We start from the raw sequence: 21291 nt of genomic DNA on the forward strand, positions 1-21291 counted from the left end.
CTCACAGACCCTGCCGTGCCAGCTAAAAATTCCACAACGGCAAGCTGATCAAGTCAGGGGACTTGACATTTGATGAATCATTCAATTCTATCTCTCACTAGAGACCTCTTGGACTCTACGGCCCAACTTACCCTCCTCCTTGTCATTAATTGTCTTTCTATTCCGAGTTCTATCTTTCCTTGGTTCATGCCAAAGAGCCTCAAGAGAGGCTTGAATCTCCATAGCACGCTTAACGTGCATGATAAGCGAGCGAGGCACTTAGGTATCTTTCCCCGCAATGCCCAGCCAATAAGTACCTAAAAGTTTTTAACGTGCACGATAAGCATACGCGATAGATAAGCATGCGAGATTCCCCACTTTCTACCTTAAAAGCCCTTTTTTAAAAAATAATTCTTACAAATTCGATTTAGCTCTAAAATAGCTAAAAATAAGACATAAGTTATTCAACTATAATATCTTCTTAATATGATTTTTTTCTTTTTTTTGAATTTCTGCTATTTTATTTTATGTAGTTTTAACGAAAATTGAATTAACACTGTGTAGAATATAAATTTAAGTAGGAAATAAAATAATAAAATAGGCAAAAATCATTTAAAATTATATTTAAGTATAATAAGCTATACTAAGCTAAAATCCTTTTTTTTTTTTTTTTTTTTTTTTTTTTAGATTTTTAGCTATTTTATCAAAGCTTTAAAATACTATACTAGATGTCACAGACAACGGCCTCTCACAAGACCGAGCGGCCCAGAAACGGGACTTCCCTCAAACGACTCTTTCTGACAGATTAAGAGGCATGCCGTCCCGAAGTGAAGTCACTCAGACAAAGGGGCTGTCAATGGCGGCAACGGTGGTATCACCGGCCCCATCATCGTCATCCTGTATACTTATAAGCGCTCACCCAAAGAAAAGATAAAGGCGTTCTAAAAGATCCTTTCCTAGCCAACGACAATTATAAAGCTGATGTATCCAACTTCAAAGATTACTGCAAGAGACGCGACCCTTTCGCCGCCAAAGACACAGTCCACAAATCTGCCGTGACAGATTTCAACACTGCTGCTGGGAAGTCGAATGCTGATAAGGCGGAATTTTCTGTCGCCCTCGGGCAGTGGTGGCCAGCACCGCACCGCCCGGGTGTACAAGCCACTTTAGGAGTTTCTTCATTAACAGTTGCTTATTCATTGGCTTGGCGATGTAGTCATCCATGCCTTTCTCCAAACAACGCTCCATATCGCCTTTTAACGCGTAGGCGGTCATGGCGATTATGGGTAGACGTATGCCACTGTTCCGTATCCGCACCGTTGCCTCGTAACCATTCATGACCGGCATACTAATATCCATCAGTATCAGATCAAAGGCATCGGCCGTCGCGGATAGTGTCGAGACCGCCTGGGCGCCGTCCGAGACAACTGTTATGTACCGGAATCCGAAGCTATGCAGCATTTCGACCAGGATTTTTTGATTGATAATATTATCCTCGGCCGCGAGGATCCGCGCCATCGGTGAGATCTTCATCAGTTGAGTCAGCTGTTCCGCGAGATCCTGGCCCTGTGAAACCTCCTGTCGCGACAGGTCGCTGCTAGGGACTGGCAGAGCGTCGACGGTTTGGATCTACTGAAGGCTGCTGAGCTTCTTAAGCTTGACTGAGAACCAAAAGATGCTGCCCTGCCGTTCCGGGTTAGGTTTGTATCCAATATTCCCACCCAACAGCTCAGCGATTGATTTTGCGATGGACAGTCCGAGCCCAGTTCCTTGGCGACGCTTCTGATGCGGAGTATCAAGCTGCGTAAATGGCTTGAACAGTTTCTGGGCGTCATCTTGCGTCACGCCATGTCCAGTGTCGTAGACCTCAGTCAGGATTGTATAAGTGGCCACGTCTTCCGCGAGCAGCGATACACTCGCCAGAATGTACCCCTGTTCGGTAAACTTTGCGGCATTGCTGACAATATTCTCAACAACTTGGCGGCACCTCAGAGGATCCCCTTCTGCCCACTTTGGCAAGTTTGGTGACAGGTTCAGTCTCAGGGACACTCCGGGTTGTACAGTGGTCTGCACAGAACGCACGACCGATGTGACCACACTAGCGATATCAACCTTGTCATTCTCGATGGAAAAACTACCTGCTGCAATCTTGGAGTAGTCGAGGATGTCATTTATAATCCGCAACAGGACATGGCCAGACTCGTCAATCATATTAGCCGTCTCCCGCTGCTCCTCGGTTAGGCGGCTATCCAGAAGCAGGGAGCAAGCAGAGAGCACACCATGCATTGGTGTACGGATCTCGTGACTGATGTTTGCTAGAAAATCATTCTTCAACTTCGTGCTCTCCTCATAAGCAGCAATTAGCCGCAGTTCTGCCTCTTTTCGCTCAGTGAGATTCCGGGTAACCTTGCCGAAGCCAACGTGGATGTCATTCTTATATATGGCCGTGATAACGACGTTAGCCCAGAACCGGCTGCCATCCTTACGGTAGCGCCAACCTTCATCTTCCACCCTACCTTCACGCAAGCAAATCTCGAGTTCTCTTTCCGGCTTCCTAGACCGGATATCTTCCTCGCTATAAAAAGTCGAGAAGTGCTTACCGATGATTTCTTCCTTCTTGTAACCCTTGCTTAGCTCGGCTCCAGTATTCCAGGACATCACGTTTCCGCGGGTATCGAGAAGGAAGATAGCGTAATCTTTCACAGCTTGGACGAGGATGCGGAAAGCATCATCAATGGGCAGCCAGCTTTGTGTCATTACACCATCGGCAACTGTAGTGTGGAGTTCGGCCTTATCCCATTCCAAGATCAAGCACAGCAGTTCGTCATCTCTGTGGACAGGCATAATGCGCGCAGTCCAAGAAATACCGTTTGCAGTATAGGCCGCATAGCAGAGACGGAGAGCTCGGGCCACAAGAGCAGTCTCAATGGCGTAGACGAAGGGAATACGATCGAATCTTTCGGTCAGCGAGCCCTGGTAGAGGGCGACGAAGAGGTCTTGATCGATAAGTTCTTCACGCCTGCGACCCCACGCCTCCAGCAAACCAGACGAGGTTCTCTGTATGCGATACGACGGTGAGACGACAAGAGTGGGGACAGGCAAGAAATCAAAGATCTCGCTCATGGCGGGGACGTTGGCGTCGAGCGCCTTGGTGACTACATCCATTGGTAGCTGATGGACAGAGTCGTCGCTAATACGACGTCTCTTGGCCCTTACAAGGTTGATGCCCGCTTCAACCACTGAGGAGGGTAATGAATGAAAGAAAGGATGAATGAATTTATTCCTCAAGACCCACAACGCCAAATCTCGCTATATTGTTTTTCCGACATCTGGCCCCTGAGATCCTCAACCTGACCAGCCCTGCTGCTTGCCACTTTTTCCCAGCCCCGCTTGTCCCATCCTTGAAAGCACGGCAGATTGCCTATCTCGTGGCTCGTCCCACCGTGCGGATCGGACGAGGAACTGGTCGATCGTTTCTTGTCGCACTGAGCGTGCTTAAAGGGTTAAAGTGAATGTGCTAAGCAGCAGCAAATGTGTTGATTAATTGTTCTTGAGTTGTTACTTGTGCGGGGTATTACATCCCGCAGAATTAGATGAAGCACACAGCTGGATTACTAAGGCAGTTGTTTCCTGAGACCGTAAAGATCATACCTACCCTACGACATTTCTTCACCCTGGCCGCAATCGCATATATCTATCTCCACCCAAATCCTTAACAAGTGCACAACAAAGCCTCAATCTGCGCTTTACGCAGTCGCAAACAGCGGCGATGGCTTCGTCTACGACAATCCCGCCTGCTGCCCCGGACTATTTCATGCGAGGAGTCTTCAAGATGACGGAGTCGGGCTCCGGCGCACTTCATAGGTACAGAACGTATCTTCAACGCTACGATAGGTCCGCGGCACATCGGGGACCCGGGCTCTTGGGTCACCAGGGTCCTCCACTTTTCCTCCACTAGTACGCCTACACGGACAAGTGACAAGTGGCCTACCCCGTTAGCCCGCCTCTGCTGGTGACGTTCGGCCTGCTGTCCCCTCAATCTCACATCCTTTCCCGTTCTCGTACGTTCCTCAGGGTACCGGTCACGATACACCGACTCTTCGTCACAATCATTTTTATGATTAATTGCCGACATACGACTATCAGTATTCAACCCCAGGTACATCGACCTTTTTACTGTCTATCGTAGCAGCTTCAGCGACCCCTAGGCAGGACTATTGACTTGGCAAGTTGCAGGGAAGCATTCAGCAAGACACTATTTCCCAATCTCTATTTGAGTTCATCGGCTACTAAATAAGCCAAGTTCTTGAGAACGTATCGCAGCCAACACATCTCTTGCTGGATCACCTCCCGGCGACTACACCAAAAGTGCCTCACTTTTCAGCAGCCAAGCCTTCACGCAGAAGAGCAGATTCATCTTGCAGTCTCCTGGGCGGATAGTTCCAGACATTTCGTCAAACCAACGAACCGTATAAGACTCAACTATTACAACCCCTACATGAAGCAAACTTTATAATCTGGAAATTATATGCAACTCGCTGTCGCCGGTTATAGCTTTATCTCGTTTTGGTAAGTATATCAATGACTTTCGGGGCTTTCCCCCACAGGTAGCATAGCACATTCGCCTCGCCACTGCATATCCCACGATCCTATTTGCGATGCTTTTGCGACAGCTCGATTCCTGTCCTCATCTGGTTTCATTTATGAGTGGTTTTTATTTTTATTTTTTATTTTTTTTATTATGTTGCTAACCCACCTTGTTGCTCTACAGGACACTCGGCCGTTGCTAGACGTCTCCCGACCGTATTTCACGGTCGTCGAACCGTGAAAGTCTTACTATCATGTAGCCTATACTCGCAATTCTTACGACATCGACAATTAAGGAGTCCTATTAGGGTCTTGCTCCGCGTTGCATTGCTCACAGGGGCCAAAATGCCCTTAAATCAAAGCAATCCAGAGAAAACCCCGCCACAAACCGATTGTTTTCTCCATCTCGATTCCTTCAGCGGCAGTCGTGAGACAGTGCTAAGCGATCCACCAGAATGGCATAACGACTCAAGCCTCAACGCGACCGCCAACAACAAGCCCGCAGATGGTATGCACTACATATAGCGAAATTTAGAAGAGGCTAATGCAAACGTGTAGTTAATCTCTCCTCCTCCCGGGAGGAATCTGATTTATTGGGTACAGAGAAGCTACAATTGCACACTCGGCATCATGTCGACCCTCCTGGACCTATCACAGCGCACAGCAGTAGCTCTGATGACTACCGCAGCGTCATCGACGACCTAACACTCGAGATTCAACAACTAAAGAAGGAGCTCAAGCGCTATAAACAGCCAGGTCCGGCCGTGCTCCATAAACACAAGCTGTTTGAGATCAAGGTTTATGGGCTGCCCCAAAAGAAAAAGAGAGAGCTCGAAACCATACTGAGAGACCTTGCCGTGGATCACGATGGGTCTCCAGAGGCGTCATCATCGCAAAAAAGGAAAATGATATCCCCCCACAATCGCGATCACATATATTCCAAAGCTGGAGTTCAGCGCAGCCATGCTCCCTCCTCTACAGGTTCCAGCCTCCGGCCGGCTGACTCCGCTTACGCCTCCATGTCAGCCGGTGGCGAGTCTTCGAGAACGCCGTTTTACCTCCCCATCTTGCCTTCAACCAAATCATCAAAGGGCAAGGTTGAGGACTATCTACGAGATGTTCCTGACGGGCTCTACCCGCAGCATGTACTCATGACAGACAAGGAGCGGAAGAGTCTTGTTGTTCGTCGCCTTGAACAGTTCTTCACAGGCAGAAGTAACAGTGCCGATGTCTCAAAAATGTCGCCTCTGCGGCCGGGTGGCAGCTTCATCATGGCGCGCGTTGTAGCGGATACACAGGTGGCGGGCTCATCATCCGCCTACCAACCACCCACTCATGAAACTGAGCCTATCCGGGAAGCCAGATTCCTCCCTCTAGAACAACAATCTCGCGCTTGGGAATATCAGTGCCATTTAAGTGCCCATGGGTCGGCCTCTGATTCCGAAAAGGACAACATGGAGACAGAAGGCAATGGTAAAGGCTTGGTCTCGTCTACCAAGCCGTTTCCCCCACTCCCGCTTCTTCCAAAACAGCGACCAACGCGGCCTTGTGATCTGGACCCTGATCGTGTTCAGATTCCGTCTGAGAATATGAATTATATCCGACATTTGGACCTACTGTCGCCCGACATATTGCCTGGACAGCAGAGTATCCAGAACATCCACCTAGACGCTGAAGGCTGGGTGTCTCTGAACCTGCTATACAATTTGGCCCAGCTCCACTTGATCAACGTAACTCCTGACTTCGTTCGCTCCGCCGTATTAGAAATCAGCACCAGGTTTCAGCTATCTACTGACGGGCATAAAATCCGATGGCAAGGCGGATCTAAAGATACCAGGTTCAGTAGCCACATCTCTATCTACCATTCGCAAGAAAGTCCTCCTGTCAATAATATCGATGGTCCGGAAAAGACACGTGAGCATCAGAAGACAAGCCTGTTCATTAGCAATAAATCCCAATCCGGAGGCTTAAATAAGAATGTGTCTGCATTTGATCCGCAGTTTTACGCTCGAGTTGAAAGTTTCCGTTACAAGCCACTGTTTGTTCGGGAGGGATCATCAGATGCGAACACTTCACAGGATGCGTCGGTTTGCTCGCCTATAGCCGTGGACGACGATAATCCTGGCAAGTCGGACTTAGGCTTGAATTACTCTGGAGGGTCGGCTGGCAAGTTGCAACGCCGCGAAGGTGCTATCACATACTACAGCGACGTACCTTTCTGCACCGATTTATCGGGTGATTCAGTTGATGTATCACCAACCATTCGCACGCCCTTGAGCAGCCAAAACCGGAAGGATTCTCAGCAGTCATACTTGGTTCATTCTCATCGACGAACAACATCTGGGTCCTCCGTCAGCTATAGGCCATTGACAGATCGAGGCCAGGGTCTACGTCAGCTGACTTCTTCCACGCATGAGGGTGATCATAGAGACCCGGGTCTGATAAACAATGACTGTGAACAAGCCAGCGACATCGAGCTGGATTTGATTTGGAACGACGATCAGCAGCAGTATGTGTCGCAACTGCAGCCTTTGGAACCCTGCGGACTTGGCGGCGTTCTCCCCGATGATCACTTTATCGTAGTTGTCGATACAAAGCGGCCCAAACAAGATATGCTCCCACAGGCTTCCAAGCCTCAGACTAGGAGACCCAACGAAAGCATAGAAGGGACGATTGATCAAATGGCGGCAACGTTAACCTCATGTCCTATCCCTGGCGGTTCAGAAACAAAAGTAACCGAACAATCACCGTCTATCGAGATTGAGTATCTATCGGGGCGTATCAAGAGATTAACGCCAGTCCCGCTGCCAGCACCTGCTATGTTCTTTCCGCCGTTTAGCGTTGATAATTCCACGTCTGGCGAATATGACGAGCTGTCTATAGATGTAGATAACACCGGATCGTGAGAAGAGGATATGAGCTAACGATCTTAACTTATTCTAAGAGCTAAAGCACAGTCTGTTAAATTGAGACTATTAAATTTTACAGTGCGCGTTCAGCGTCAGTAAGCTGTCCATCTAAATTTACTGAAAGCAGCCAAATCAGTTTGGCTGTGGCCATTATACAGTGCATGATTTGTAGGGATACGAACCCTGTCCTTGTAGTGGCAGATACATGATAAGTAAGATACACTCAGAAAATGGCTGCTCGACTTGACAGGTATGTTAAGAAGAGCATTTCCAAGTTCGGGTGGATTGGACGAGCTGCTGAGCATTGCAGCTGATTTAACTTGCTTTCTTGTCTAAGTTCAGGATCTAGATGAGAGGGTCGAGCGGCTGTACAAGGCAAAACAGCCAGTTGGGAAAATGGGGAGTCGGTTCCAGAGGATCCGGGAAGAATTCAAAGCGATTCCCGACGACCAAGTTCTACTGACCCTAGAGTGTGGCTATGTATGATTTAGTTTATACCGTCGAAAAGATATCGATGCCGATCGAACAAATCTAAATACTAGCTTAATGGGGCATGTAATGGAGCCAAGGCCATGGGGAGGCTGAGAGGGAATACCTTTACATTCTCTACGTGCGGACACAAACATTGCAAGGGAGCGTTGCGTTACGACTCCTAAAGAAGGGTGCATCAAGTAGGGGTCCAGGGGTGCGAAATTCACACTCGGGCTAAAATTGAGATTGAGCTGATGCGTTCACCAACCACTACCTCCGGATCATGCCGGCCCTGACAACTCGTATCATCTCTCGCTCCGTCTGGTTGACGCCTCGTTCTGGCTACAGAATGTCTATCCCTTGGAGTGCGGAGCGGGCACAACCAAGTCACGGACAAGGGTTTTAGCCAATAAAAAATCAGCCTATAAAAGGTACCTCTCATGCCACCTATTAGCCGGTGGTAGAGGTCCCAACAATATTGCGAAGTTACATAGAGCTACATTGCAAGTCTTACAAAAATAACGTGATCGCGGCACCTGTTGATTTGCACTCCGCGGCCTTAATGCCGTCTCTGAGCTTCGTGACCTAGCATCATCAAACCTCAAGCCCTTACAAGCTAGTCAGTTTGAAGGGTTTTTCCTTCGGACGCGAATATGCTGTATTTTTGGTGTGATTGTGTCACCAGCTCGAAAAATCTTCCTTGAAGAGCCGGTTGATCCGTAAGTGTTGATAATAGCATCAAAAAGGCACTGCCGCCAGTCAACCCGACTCCGGAAGGGCTTCCAATCAGGCTGCCCTTGGGCTTGAAGGATAAAGCTGTTCACAAGAACAGTATCAAAGAGAAAGTTCCACGCTAACGCCTGCCAACCGCCCCTACAAATGTGGTGATCGTGTCCCTTTCCAGCTCTTCGTTGATCACCTCGATCAACACCACCTATTTCATCATTGTAGGCCGCCGCGATAGAAGAGATTGGGAATACCTTCACTTCCTCGTTGCCAAAGAAGGCTCTGATAGGTTGGCTTTGTACTGTACGGGCTGTAGGGCGTTTGCGTTGCCGAAGTTCAAATCGGCCCCCGTGTGTATAGTTGAAAGGAACATCATGAGGACGTGGTCCTTCCAGATGATCTGGTTGACCTACAGAGGCCAGGGACTAGTTAGTATATGTTCAATAGTGCGGGACTGTCTCAAAGGCCTCTTACAAGATTATCAGGGGTTACTGCAGTCCTCACTTCGTTGTACCCTAGCTCCGAGCCGCCGGCCTTGTCAGCAGCTTTCATTTGCACAAAGGGCCCATAGAGACCACAGTTTGATCGAGCTATTCCAGTGGCGCCCCAGCCTTCCTCCGAAGGATCCTGAAGAGGTCGGGTGACGAAAAGAGGTTATCAATGGAGACGTGATAAATGGCACAGGGCAGCAGACTGACTAGGTAAACGACCACCCGTTGCGTCAGACTTAGGCGAGGCTCTTCATCGGCGCCTCTCTTCCGTTTTCGTTGAATTGGAAGACCAACAGGGCCAAAGCTAGAGCCCGGCTTGTGCCAAATCCACCTTAAAAACAGGCCTCCTTGGGCCACAACCCACACTTTGAAGCCATGAGGCGTAGGTTTGTTCTTGACTACTGTTGTCGAACTAGATCTCCCTGTAAAGCGGATCATACTCTCATCTACAGAGAGGCAAGTGCCTAGTTCGATGAAAGCCGTAGATATCTGCTGTATATGCTGAGACCACTGTTCAATTCGATTGTAGGGCGAAGGGAGGTTATTGTTGGTGTTGTGAGGGAAGATTCGTAGGTGACGTAATAGCAACTGAAATCGATCAAAAGGCATAAATTTGAGGATTGAATGAGTTGGAAGGTGAGACTCTAAGGTAGCAGCCTTCCAATGGTCTCGAAGACGAATTTCCTTATGTATGCCTATATAAATAAGTACGCCGAGCCAGAGATACACTTCGTCAGCAGCGGTTGGAATCCAAGCTCGTAGCCGGGCCGGAAAGGCCGGGTTTGACTCTTTTAATAGGAATTCAACGTGTTCATTAGCATATTCGACCCATAGTTGCACAAGGTAAATAGGTACACAAGCTTAGAATAGTAATAGAGGGCTGCTAGGTAGGTTCTTGATATAAAGTTCAAATTCATCTATATCAAAAGGTTGAAATGCATCACCTTTCTGATTACTCGGCTGTATAGTCGGCGGGCAGCTATTAGCAGCTGTGTTCTGTGTGCCTATATTCTCATCAGCTTCATCGAGTTCAAATAGGTTAATATTGATTTCAACAGGTCCTGGGTCTTTAGAGCTTAGTTGCGAAGTCCTTGGGAAGGTGAGGAATGGTTTGTATGACGAAATTGGTGGTGTTGTTTCTTGCAGGGCTCAAAGTCACTGATTGTACCCTGCGGGGCTCCAAGGCAAAGTGGGGCGGGTACAAAGTTGTGCCTGCTCCGCACTCCAAGGGAAAGAATTTGTGAGCGTGTATAATGTGGATACCGCTCGGAGCAATTCCGTTCTCGATTTGGCCGGGATCAATACTGCCGCCGATTTTCTGACGGAGAGGATGCGATTCTCAACTTTGCGGATACTTTGCCTTTGCCTAGGATCGCATTGCCACGGTCCATCGCTCTTCTCGATAAATTTTGCCCGGAGACACGAGACCTCGACTCCCATCGTAGTCCGCTTTTCGGAGCCAATTTTCGGTCAGGACGGAAAAACTCCTATTGATGTCGTGCACGTTGCCGTCCGCCACTCTTCCACAACTACCCCTCGATACATTCGGATGATCGGCGTCGGCTCTTCATGCACCGCTCCACCAGCGCCAGACGTCGACCTTCACCACGGAAAGTCACTGATCCGGATCTCGTTGCCATACGCGCAAAGTTTCTTAATGCTGTCGCCGTCAAGGGGTCCGCGCTCGCGACGCCGCTAGCCACCAACTTGTCCCCTCGATCCTCTCACGCCGGTCCGTCCGTTACGGTCCAGCGATCTTACTCCAAATCTCGACGCCGCCGAACACATCCTCACAGTACAACACCCCGTGTAGTGGTCGGTCCCGATGTTATTCATCGTCTACCATCTGAGCTGGGTCGGTTACATCTATCTTCACCGCTTATTGTCTCGAGTCCTTCACGATTAAACCTTGCCCACAAGATTCAGGCTATCATTTCCAACCTTGATAGCCATGTTCACAGCTCATCTTTTGTTGCCATCTGGAGCTGTATTTCTGGTCGAGACTGCGTTGTCAGTGTTGGAGGCGGGTCCGCTATCACTCTTGCTCGAACTCTAGGGTTATGCAAAGGAATTCCTCATATTTGCATTCCTACGACGTATAGTGGAAGTGAATTACACCCTGGCGGACTGAGCACCTCTGCCATTGAAAAGAGAAACAAGGACATCGCCGAACACAAAACACCTCCTGCTGTTATTATCTATGACGACAATCTCACCAGAACCTTCCCGACTCGGTTTTCAGCGCCCAGCCATGAGAGAGTTATGGATGACCTCACTCGCGCTCGCCAGTTGCCCAAATCGGATGATGTTTGCTGGAGTTACTTACACCTCCCGGGCGTCTGACACCTTCTGGCCTTGTCGCTATAACAATTGAAAGCCATCATCTCCTTATGCGAACCGTCTTACAACCTGTCAGGAAGCCCTTCGACCTCCTGGTCTCTATGCCATCGACCTCTCGGACATGGGATCATGATGATTTATACCATGTTCACAAAACGAACGCCATCCCAACCCTCCCCCATCGTAACGGCTCTTAATGGTTGAAGAGTCAGAGTGAAAAAAGCATGGCCCCCGTCATGCAGAGTTTTCTAATAATCTGCACTCAAATACTGCGATGCCATGCGCTTTCTCGCAAGACATTGATCGCCGGCTGAACCTTCTATAATTCTCTGTAATACAGCGATTCTGGACCTTTGTTGACTCCAGTTACTTGAGCCAAGGGCGACAAGATTGTTGTCGCTTGATTAATTCAATGATCTTCCAGAGTAAGCCTAACATTCACCTACCATGTATTTCACCTGGGAACGCGGCCCATTCCTGCTTCTGCGCCAACCACCTTATCCCAACTATCCCTGTTAGCTACTGTTGAACAGGCACTGGGTGTCACGTGCAAGCAGGGATACTTTAAGATTACAGCCGAAATGGTAAAACCTCTAAGGGGCAGAACTTGAACATAATACAAGATGAATATACAAATCTGGATCAATGGACCGAATACACGTAATGTCTGACAGCTATAGCTGCTCTTCAAGACCTGCCTAAGCAACACTCCCTCCTTCTCCTACGAGGCAGCATCCACCTCCTTCTACGGCACCTCCTTCGGCAACTTAACCCAGAAGGTCTATCTGACCTATGGGAAAGAGCTGATATCCTCATCAAGGAAGCTATTATGACCTTAGTAGCTAGGAGCCCAGCCGAGCGTCCTAAAGAGCCTGATCCCTATCTCTTATCCCTTCCTGTAAGAGAAGGAGGTCTTGGGCTTCCTTTGCATAAGGAATTAGCCCAAGGCCTATATCAGGCAGCTAAGGAAACAGCTAAGAAGATCCTTAAGGGTATTACTACCTTTTTTACTTCTTACCCCTCTCTATCTACCTCAGAAGCCCAAAACCCCAGTCAAGACCAAGGGAAATCAGCTAAAGAGGTTTTTAAAGAGATAAATAAGGCCAAGCTAGAAACCTTCCTCCAAGACCTCCCTATATCCTATAAGCAAGCCAGGCTAGAGAATGCTAGCTATCTAGGCCGCAAGTGGCTTAGAGCCTTACCTACACAGAAACCCCACTCTTTTACAGACTCTGAGACCACTGAAGCCCTTAGAAGCAGACTTTTCTACCCTATTAAGCCTCTAGACCTGCCCTGTAGTGCCTGTGGTGCTATAGCTAGCCTAGGTCATGAGGATACTTGCAAGGGAGCTAGCAGAAGGTGGATTGCAAGGCATAATGCTGTTAATAGGGCCTTTGTGAAAGCCCTAGGCAGCCGGCCTGACCTTGAGGTCGAGATCGAACCCCTAGTCCAGCAAGACTCCTCCCTCCGGGCTGACTTTGCAGTCACTATTGGAAATAGCCGCTACTTCTATGATATCCAAATCGTAGCTATCTCCAAGGACTCTGCAAAGGAGGACCCCTATAGCACCTTGAAGGAAGCTGCTAGTGAGAAAAGGCGGAAATATCAGTCTCTTGGAGCCTTCTTCCACCCTCTTATCTTCTCAGCAGGCGGCCTTATGGATCAGGAGACCTCACAGACCTACAAGAAGCTCCAAGAGCTCTTAGGTCCCTTTGCAGCCTCACAGCTAGACTCAACTATCGGCCTTACCTTGACTAAGACTAGGGCTATCTCAGCTGCCTCTATAGCTCGAGATCTACCTAGGAGAACGCACTCCTAGATGCCGACCTATCTTTCTTCCTAACCTATCTTCCTTTTTAATCTATCTCTTTTCTCTATTTTTCCTTTACCTCTATCTCTCTTCTATCTCTATCTCTCCTGTATTTCTATCTCTTTCTAATCTTTATATCTTTCCTATTTCTATTCCTTTCCTATTTATATCTCTTTCCTATTTATATCTTACCTATATTCCTACCTATCCTTCTTATATTTATATCTCTTTTACCTCTTTTTATCTCTCTATCTTTATTTCTTATTATCTCTTGTATCTCTTTCTTATCTCCTTTATATATCTCTCCTTTATACTCTTTATAAATCCTTATATAAATAGCACTCGAGCAAGATAGCTTTCCATAGCCTAATATAACCCTATCCTAACCCTAACCCTAACTCTCGCAATCTGAGAAGAGAGGGTCCTTGAGGTCCTTGAACGCGAATATCCACGTTCCCGTACCCGTGAATGGCCACTGGTGACTCCCCTGCGTAGACGAAGTCTCCAGACGGTGCCGGTCGGTAGTTGAGGAACCTGCACACTTCATTGAAGATATGGATTGTCGATCCAGAGTCAAGGATGGCAGAATGTCTGAGAGGGTAGGGGGCACAGTTGAAGGCTGCGATAAAGTTATGCGTCACTAGGTAGGTTGCCTTGACGTGTGCCATACCCCGCCTAAGTCACTCGTCCTGAGTGGTTCTGTCTCTACTTTTGGACAATCGTTTGACTTCCTCCACCAAACCAGTATCGTTCTTGAGACGGTCATTTATTAATCGTTGTATCGCTTGGTTGGGCTCCCATCCTTCGGCTTTCTGGGCTGGGAATAAGTACCAGCAGCCTTTCCAGTCATGGAAACCTAAACATCCTCGACAAGTAGGGCCATCCGGGTTCGGATTGACGGTCGTCTCTGCTCGTTTTCGTTTTATTGATACTCCCCTTCCGCCGCCTCGTGCTCTACGCCCACGGCCTTGGCCTCGCGTATCTCGATGTGCATAGGATGTTTCGTCCGTCGCCCAATCTGAGGCGTCTCCTTGGACTTCAATAGTGTCATTATCGCGGTCTGTGATTGCAGGTCTGTCGTTCCTGGATGCAGCGCCGTATGTGGCTGCGAATGCGCCTCTCTTGATTCCTGACGGCCTTCCGCTGGGGTTGGCCATCTTGGCCTCATATCGGATGTCGGCAGCCACCTCTCGATAGTTGAGTGTATTATTGAGGATCTGAGGGCGTCGGTGTTGTCGGAAAGTAGATGCCCAGCTGGGGAGAACGTGGTACATTGCTCGATTCAGATCTTCTGCCCAGCATTGCGCGTCAAGAGCATCGGGGACTTTCTTGCTGATCGCTTCGGCCATGGTCGTCTCCCACTGAGTAACCCAGTCGTCGAGCTTGTTGATTTTTGGGGTTATCTGTACGACTTTGTGGTACTTATCGCGCGCTTCTGGTCGGAGGCGTTCGTTGTATACTACTCCAGATCTTCGTAGCTCTTGATACCACTTATCCAATCGGTCTCCCGTGATGCAGGATGTCTTCTGATACGTGGCCGAGACTGTCTTGAGGACAAACCCGACCAGCTTCTGCTCCTGCTTCTTTGTCTCTCTATATGCCGTCTCTTTCAGGGAGTAGATCCTGAGGTCGTGCTCGTATTCTGCTCTTCCTTCAGGCGAGAGTTCTCCAATTCGTCGAGGCGGTACGTAATCTGAACCAGGCGTCATCGTGCCGCTCTCGGGATCGTCCGGATCCGCTTGTCTGGGGTAGTCCCGGATTTCTGGAAGTTTGCCACAGGTCGTAGGCGTGTGCCAGTTTCTTGAACTCATTGGACCAGGAATCCCAATCCTCCGGAGACGCGTAGGTGATGGTCCTTTCAGCGTGTTTCGTCGCCATCGTGATAGAATGAACCGAAGGTCGTATGCGTTTAGGTGTGCGGGTCGCTGAGATGCAATTGAGACTCTTAATTGTCAAACATGACGTGTATTCGGTTCATTGATGTGAATTGGTGTATTCCTGTTGTGTTCTGTTGAAATCTACCCCTTAGAGGTTTTACCATTTCGGCTGTAATCTTAAAGTATCCCTGCTTGCACGTGAGGCCCCAGCACCTGTTCAACAAGAGTACCCCATTTCGCCATTTGGCAAAGCCTTGACGAGTACCTCGATTTTGACGCAGAACTGGGCGGTGTGGACCAGCGCAAACTGTTCACCTTCGCCAAAGAAAATATGCCAAAGCTTGGATACAAGGTGCGAGCACACTTGATGAACGCAATGGTGCCAGGTCTCGGAGAGGCGCAGAAGATGAGTTCAAGTGAGCCAAGCTCTAAGATCAATCTTGATACGCCAGAAGAAGTCGCCAAAAAGCTCAGAAAAGCCGTATGCGTCCCGAAACAGGTTGAAGGAAATGGCATCATTGCGTTTATAGAACATGTCATTTTCCACGTCGAGTCACTGAAAACTGGTGGCAAGCCAAGGTTCACAGCTGAAACGCGGGAGGGCGAGGTTCTAGTCTACGAGGACATTTTCCAGCTGAAGGAGGATTACGAGAGCGATACTCTGACACCACAGATACTCAAACCTGCGTTGATAAAAGCGCTCAATGATCTCCTTGGCCCCACTCGGAAGGATTTCGACGCAAATGAGGATTCGAAACGTGTTGCTGATCTAGCTTACCCAGCTGAAGTGAAGCCGGAGGAATAAAGAAGGAGAAGAAGAATGGAAGCAGATCTCAAAGGCTGCATTTTCGGACCTCAACTCAGAGAGTTAAAGATGAGGTGCCCTAAACAGTAATTTGCTAACCTCTTCGGAGTAACAGACGAGGATTGGAGTTCCCATTAGCTAAGCCAGGTAGCCAAATTCCACCCCAGACTCAAGTGTTACTGTTTGCTCCAAACATGATCTATCATTCGAAATGACCCCGCGTAGCTTAGCTGCAAATAATCGACACTAACCTTTAGAGGAAGACGCGTAAAATCGCATTACTTATTTTCGTGATAGATATATTTCGCTGTCATGACGTCAACATTATAGACACCACTTGTGGAGATATCATAAGCTTTAGCTATCAATCACGATGATGGTAGCATGAGAGATCAATATTATTATGCGTTCTTTCATTAGCCACGTGCGAAAACTTCTTCGGTGCGACTTTCATGTGGGCATCGAATTCGTAGTAAGAAAGGACGCCAAGTAATGCGCCATGCTTGACGTCATATGGTTCATCGCCCTGCTCTCACTTCCGCCACTAAATACTTTTTATAAGTCCACGAAGCCAACGGAAAATAAAACTCTCTTCTACTGCCATTTATCGTGTCTTGACATTTCAACTTCCGTGATTAACATCCTGACTGGACATCACTAGCATCACACCGGCAACATTAACTAACATGGCGGCTAAGAACCCTGATTCCCTCGTCGGCGAAGGGCCTTTTCATGCCCGCATCAACTCAGCCCAACCTGCAGCAAACAATTGGGTGAGTAGCCGCATACTACCTACTGATTTAATTTGCTCAACGTTTCCAGCATAAGCCAGGGAATGAGCAGGGCAACGATGCCGTACCAGAGTACCACGCCGAGACTTTCCCGCCGGGAACTGCACAGCAGAAAATACATTCCACCCCAATCCCGACAGCAACTACACAACTGAAGCCCTAAACATGCCTGCCCTAGACATGCCAGGCTCGACTTCAAAGGATGTCCACAACTCTATTGATAACTTGCACGGCAAACCATTGATCGGCCAAGAGAACCGTGAGATCAGAGGTGTTCATCCTAGAAAGAGAAAGAAGGAGCGCAGTGGCCTGGAGGGCGTCGGTGCAAGCACGACTTACTCCGTGTTTGATAAGGTGAGGGATACGGTTGCTGATAAGCCCAATGTCGAAAAGGGGCAGAGGGGATATTCTGGGAAGCTAGAGGGCGGACTGGCTGCTGATGGAGCAGAGTCCATGCCGCCCGTGACAGCAGATGAGCGGGCTGTTCGTGAAGGCCCTCATAAATATACTGCTTAACGATAAGTTGTCGGTATTAGAACCAAATAACATGCTCTCTTCCTGCATTGTGTCCCATTTAAGGATAGTGTATGTGACAATTGCCTACATCAAGTGTTGAGAGCTATAAAATTATCTGCTAGCCACGAGATTAAGCTCTAGGCTGCCAACATGTGTAGTTGGGACACGATAAAGAATTAAAAAGGTGACGAGCGGAAACGTCAGATAAGATTGTTTCGGCCCATTGGCCCAGATTAACTTTGAACAGCACCCTGAAAATCAAGGATTAACCGAAGCAGCCATATCCATGTAAGTGATCGGCCATTTGCTAGTTCCGTCATACTAAGAGCAAAGACTTTATTGGCTGGATGCAGGTCATATCTCATTTTTTGCATTTTGCACAGTATTGGAGTGGGTTTTGTTTGTTTGTTTGTTTGTTTGTTTGTTTGTATATTTTTCGTCTGGGTGGCTGTAACGAAGCCAGATCTCCTACTGGAGCAAAAGACGTGCTGAGCTAGCTAGGTACAGGGAAACCCCGCTTCCTTCACCATCCAGCATACCAATGGCACAAAAGGTGCTGTATTTCTCAAGCCCGTCACCCGTCAGCGGGTTCGGGGGCAATCTATTGTCGAACTTTTTCCACCGACCAGAATTCTCTCGCGCATCACTACATCTGCCGACGCAGTCCACAATCTCCAGTAACCAAGTTGTAGCTCGTAGTCGACTGTCGCGGCGGCAGGGAAAAACCTCGGGAAGGAATCAGAGGCCGACGGTGCGGCTTGCCTTCAAAGGAGAAAAACCCATCGCAATCGGCGTCGTTGATCGGGAGGATGTCGCTACCGATGCCATGGGCATCGTCCTCCGATATCTAAGGCGTTCTGGTTCTGAGGTGCCGCCATTAGATCCGACAAAGGTGTTGTCAGAGAAGGCGAACTCTCCAAAATTCCTTCTCTGAAAACTGCTGTTAGGGAGCCGATAGCATCCCCGCAGTTTTGTGTGGTCGCGTGGCCTGCAGAAAATCCCGCTCCTAACACGGCACTAACAGTGCGTGCCAAGAAAGAATTTTTACAGGGGAGAGTTGAGTATTGGAGTGGGTATGATTCATTACAACCCTACAGGGTATGTATACGGAGCATCAAGACAACTCAAGATATCGTCATTTCATTATCACATTAACAACGATTCCAAATGAACATAAGGTTTAGTATAGAGTTCCATGATTAGAGGGTAGCTTATGTACATAATGACTTTCACTTTCCATCATGTTCTGTAATAAGCGCGGAAACATTTCCCGGCAGTTTTTAGTGCAGTCACCTTCATCCTTGAAACACTACTCAATTAGGCAGTTATCTGTCGCATACAAGTAGATTACGTCTCTGCATTCGTAATACTCAGAGCATTTGGACAGGAATAATGACAGAGTATGATGGTGCTGGGAGCCTAGACACGTGAAAATGATGGTCATCATGCAAAAACCTGTTGCAAAGAGCCTTGTTCATTGGTCAGCAAGGTGTCTATATAATTTGCCTTAGAAACATACGCCCAGAGTTGGGGGACTCTGCCAAAGCCCATCTCACTTCAATCTTGCCAAAATCCACACTGCCAAAATGACTCAAGTTACTGGAAGAGCGCCCGAGAGAAAATGGTGGAAGGAAGCCATTGTATACCAGGTTTGAACTCCTTTCCGTTGCTACTGCGCGAGACTCATATGGCGGTTAGATCTATCCCGCATCGTTCCTTGATACTGACTCTAACGGTGTTGGAAACATCAACGGGATCACTGCTAAACTGGACTATCTCAAGGAATTAGGCGGTAAGAAGTGGCCCATTCATGTGCTCATGATCTAACAATCGCATCTTGACAGTGGATATTCTGTGGATTTCACCAGGCAAGACATATCTCATCCACAGCGGTGCCTCCAATTTAACACCTGCTATCAGTTTACGAAAGTCCACAGAAGGACATGGGGTATGATATTGTACGACAAGTCCTTGGCCATAAAATCAGGCTCGTATTCACTGACTTGGTCACAGTCGAATTACCGTGATATACATCGCCCCTACGGCACAATGCAAGACGTCCACCATTTGATCGATGAGCTCAAGGCACGCGATATGAAGCTCATCATGGATCTGGTGTTCAATCACACCTCAACTCAGGTAAGATGACGCTTTGAACTCTTTGTCCTATTTTACTTGACTGGTTTTACCTGACGCCATAGCATCCCTGGTTTATCGACTCGGCCTCGTCAGCAGTAAGCGCGCGACGAGACTGGTACATCTGGCGCAAGCCAAAGTATGACGCCCAGGGCAATCGGCAGCCACCGAATAACTGGTGCAGCCTCTTTGACGAGACAGAGTCGGCCTGGACCTATGACTCTCAGACGGATGAATACTATCTCTCTCTCTTCAGTCCATTCCAAGCCGATCTTAACTGGGAAACACCATTCGTCAGAGAGGAAGTCTGCGATATCCTGCGCTTCTGGCTGGACAAGGGGGTTTCTGGTTTCCGCATGGATGTCATAAACCTCATCTCCAAAGACCAAAGGTTCCCCGACGCAGAGATCCGTCACCCAGGAAGAAAGTACCAGCCGGGTGAATGCTACTTCGCCAACGGGATCCGACTCATGGACTATCTCCAGGAGATGAAGACCGTTGTCTTCTCAAAGTACGACACTCTCACGGTCGGTGAGATGCCGTACCTGGTAGACGAAGAGGAGAGACTCAAGATGGTCGCGGCGGAAGAGGGCGTGCTGAACATGATCTTCACTTTTGAGATGATCGGTCTTGACATTATCCCCGAAAAAGGCCGCTTCAGCAACAAGCCATGGAAAGTCAGTGACCTGAAGGACATAATCGCCAAGGCATGCAAGCTCGTGAACCAGGATGGATGGCACACGCTCTTCTGCGAGAATCACGACCAGCCCCGTTCCGTCACGCGTTTCTGCGACGACTCGGATGAGCATCGTGTTGCTGGCACCAAACTACTCTCCATCATGCAGACAAACCTTCCTGGTACCCTGTATGTGTATCAGGGCGAAGAGCTTGGTATGCGGAACGTACCCAAGTCCTGGGCACTAGAAGAGTACATAGACATTGAGTCTATATCCTATATCAAGAAGTAAGTCTCCTGACTCGTATCACCTTGGACATCTACTGACATGATCTCCTTTGTATAGTGTTTGCGCTCAGTTCGCAGAAGGGTCTCCCGAAAGAAAAGAGGCAAAGAACCTTCTGCGCCTCAAAGCGCGTGACAACGCCAGGACCCCTATGCAGTGGGACTCTACATCCAATGGCGGCTTCTGCCCCGCGGGAGTCAAGCCCTGGATGCGCGTAAACGACGACTACACCATCGTCAACGCGGTTCTACAGACTTCTGCAGGTCGAACAAACGACCGGACCATGCTTGTGTCACCTTACCGATTCTGGCAACGAAGTATCGAGACACGCAAGAAGTACAAAGACCTGCTCGTCTACGGGGACCTTGAGATTATTGATGGCACGCACCCCAACGTTTTTGCGTACAAGAGGATCAGTGAGTCGAAGCATTCCGTCACGATCCTTAACTTTAGTAAGGATGAGGTGAAGTTTACCTTTCCAGATGGTCAGGGGGTCACGTGCTGGGCTCTGGGGAGCTATGACGCTTTGTCGATGGAGAAGCCGAAATCGGGGGTCATACAGCTCCTACCCTGGGAAGGCTTGCTTGGTATTGCGTAGGGCTATCTGCACTGAGTTTGGTAGCGAAGGTAGCAGATTGCCATTGGTCTTAGTATGAGTGCTCGTTGACTTTGGGGCTACGGAAAGGGCTTATAGGTACAAGATTGCTTTGATATGGTCAGTAGTCAGTACAGAATGCCACGGATCTTCATCAACATGCATCGAGCTGTGATATCATGCTTTGTACGAGGGAAGGCCCCCGACTTTGATCACTTGCAGTTGAGACTTGTAGCTGAGAGCGTATATCACCACGGAGAACTTGGCTACTTTGATCACTGGTTCTCCTATGACAG

General features: G+C 48.5%; 8 protein-coding genes across 9 annotated transcripts; 6 read left to right on the top strand and 2 right to left on the bottom strand.

Annotated features, from left to right (window-relative positions):
* Positions 1-825: 825 nt before the first annotated feature.
* FOXG_21843 (uncharacterized protein) lies at positions 826-1497 on the bottom strand (the record flags this gene model as incomplete). Its single annotated transcript, XM_018402212.1, has 1 exon — positions 826-1497. The coding sequence occupies one exon, from the start codon at positions 1495-1497 to the stop codon at positions 1045-1047; it is 453 nt and encodes a 150-aa protein (XP_018255000.1). The 3' UTR covers positions 826-1044.
* A 111-nt stretch (positions 1498-1608) lies between these two features.
* On the bottom strand, positions 1609-3209 carry FOXG_14953 (uncharacterized protein; the record flags this gene model as incomplete). Its single annotated transcript, XM_018395022.1, has 1 exon — positions 1609-3209. Exon 1 carries the CDS (start codon positions 3142-3144, stop codon positions 1609-1611), a length of 1536 nt encoding a protein of 511 aa, XP_018255001.1. The 5' UTR covers positions 3145-3209.
* Positions 3210-3664: 455 nt separating this feature from the next.
* Positions 3665-7583, top strand: FOXG_14954 (uncharacterized protein). 2 transcript variants are annotated; one of them, XM_018395024.1, is made up of 4 exons: positions 3665-4138; positions 4216-4548; positions 4751-5074; positions 5125-7583. In XM_018395024.1, exons 3-4 carry the CDS (start codon positions 4912-4914, stop codon positions 7470-7472), a joined length of 2511 nt encoding a protein of 836 aa, XP_018255003.1. In that variant the 5' UTR covers positions 3665-4138; positions 4216-4548; positions 4751-4911; the 3' UTR covers positions 7473-7583. The 2 variants fall into 2 exon arrangements, with proteins under 2 accessions (XP_018255003.1, XP_018255002.1); XM_018395023.1 differs by having other exon boundaries at positions 3665-4548.
* A 2931-nt stretch (positions 7584-10514) lies between these two features.
* Positions 10515-12049, top strand: FOXG_21844 (uncharacterized protein). Its single transcript, XM_018402213.1, has one exon. It carries the CDS (start codon positions 10733-10735, stop codon positions 11504-11506), a length of 774 nt encoding a protein of 257 aa, XP_018255004.1. The 5' UTR covers positions 10515-10732; the 3' UTR covers positions 11507-12049.
* A 3472-nt stretch (positions 12050-15521) lies between these two features.
* FOXG_14956 (tyrosyl-tRNA synthetase) lies at positions 15522-16022 on the top strand (the record flags this gene model as incomplete). Its single annotated transcript, XM_018395025.1, has 1 exon — positions 15522-16022. The coding sequence occupies one exon, from the start codon at positions 15522-15524 to the stop codon at positions 15993-15995; it is 474 nt and encodes a 157-aa protein (XP_018255005.1). The 3' UTR covers positions 15996-16022.
* Positions 16023-16681: 659 nt separating this feature from the next.
* FOXG_14957 (uncharacterized protein) lies at positions 16682-16949 on the top strand (the record flags this gene model as incomplete). Its single annotated transcript, XM_018395026.1, has 2 exons — positions 16682-16768; positions 16818-16949. 2 exons carry the CDS (start codon positions 16682-16684, stop codon positions 16947-16949), a joined length of 219 nt encoding a protein of 72 aa, XP_018255006.1.
* Positions 16950-16951: 2 nt separating this feature from the next.
* On the top strand, positions 16952-17302 carry FOXG_14958 (uncharacterized protein; the record flags this gene model as incomplete). Its single annotated transcript, XM_018395027.1, has 1 exon — positions 16952-17302. One exon carries the CDS (start codon positions 16952-16954, stop codon positions 17300-17302), a length of 351 nt encoding a protein of 116 aa, XP_018255007.1.
* Positions 17303-18888: 1586 nt separating this feature from the next.
* FOXG_14959 (uncharacterized protein) lies at positions 18889-21078 on the top strand (the record flags this gene model as incomplete). The annotated part of the gene is made up of 6 exons (XM_018395028.1): positions 18889-18951; positions 19001-19094; positions 19147-19250; positions 19316-19441; positions 19504-20402; positions 20461-21078. 6 exons carry the CDS (start codon positions 18889-18891, stop codon positions 20996-20998), a joined length of 1824 nt encoding a protein of 607 aa, XP_018255008.1. The 3' UTR covers positions 20999-21078.
* Positions 21079-21291: the final 213 nt, after the last annotated feature.

The sequence above is a fragment of the Fusarium oxysporum genome, chromosome 3 (assembly GCF_000149955.1).
Source record: "Fusarium oxysporum f. sp. lycopersici 4287 chromosome 3, whole genome shotgun sequence".
Taxonomy (NCBI): Eukaryota; Fungi; Ascomycota; class Sordariomycetes; order Hypocreales; family Nectriaceae; genus Fusarium; species Fusarium oxysporum.

What these genes read in the sequence shown, in the direction of transcription:
- FOXG_14954 (XM_018395023.1), top strand. Translation starts at nt 4,912, where the DNA reads ATGCCCTTAAATCAAAGCAATCCAGAGAAAACCCCGCCACAAACCGAT. An exon ending in CAACAACAAGCCCGCAGATG is followed by an intron (nt 5,075 to 5,124) that starts GTATGCACTACA and finishes GCAAACGTGTAG; the next exon opens with TTAATCTCTCCTCCTCCCGG.
- FOXG_21844 (XM_018402213.1), top strand. Translation starts at nt 10,733, where the DNA reads ATGCACCGCTCCACCAGCGCCAGACGTCGACCTTCACCACGGAAAGTC.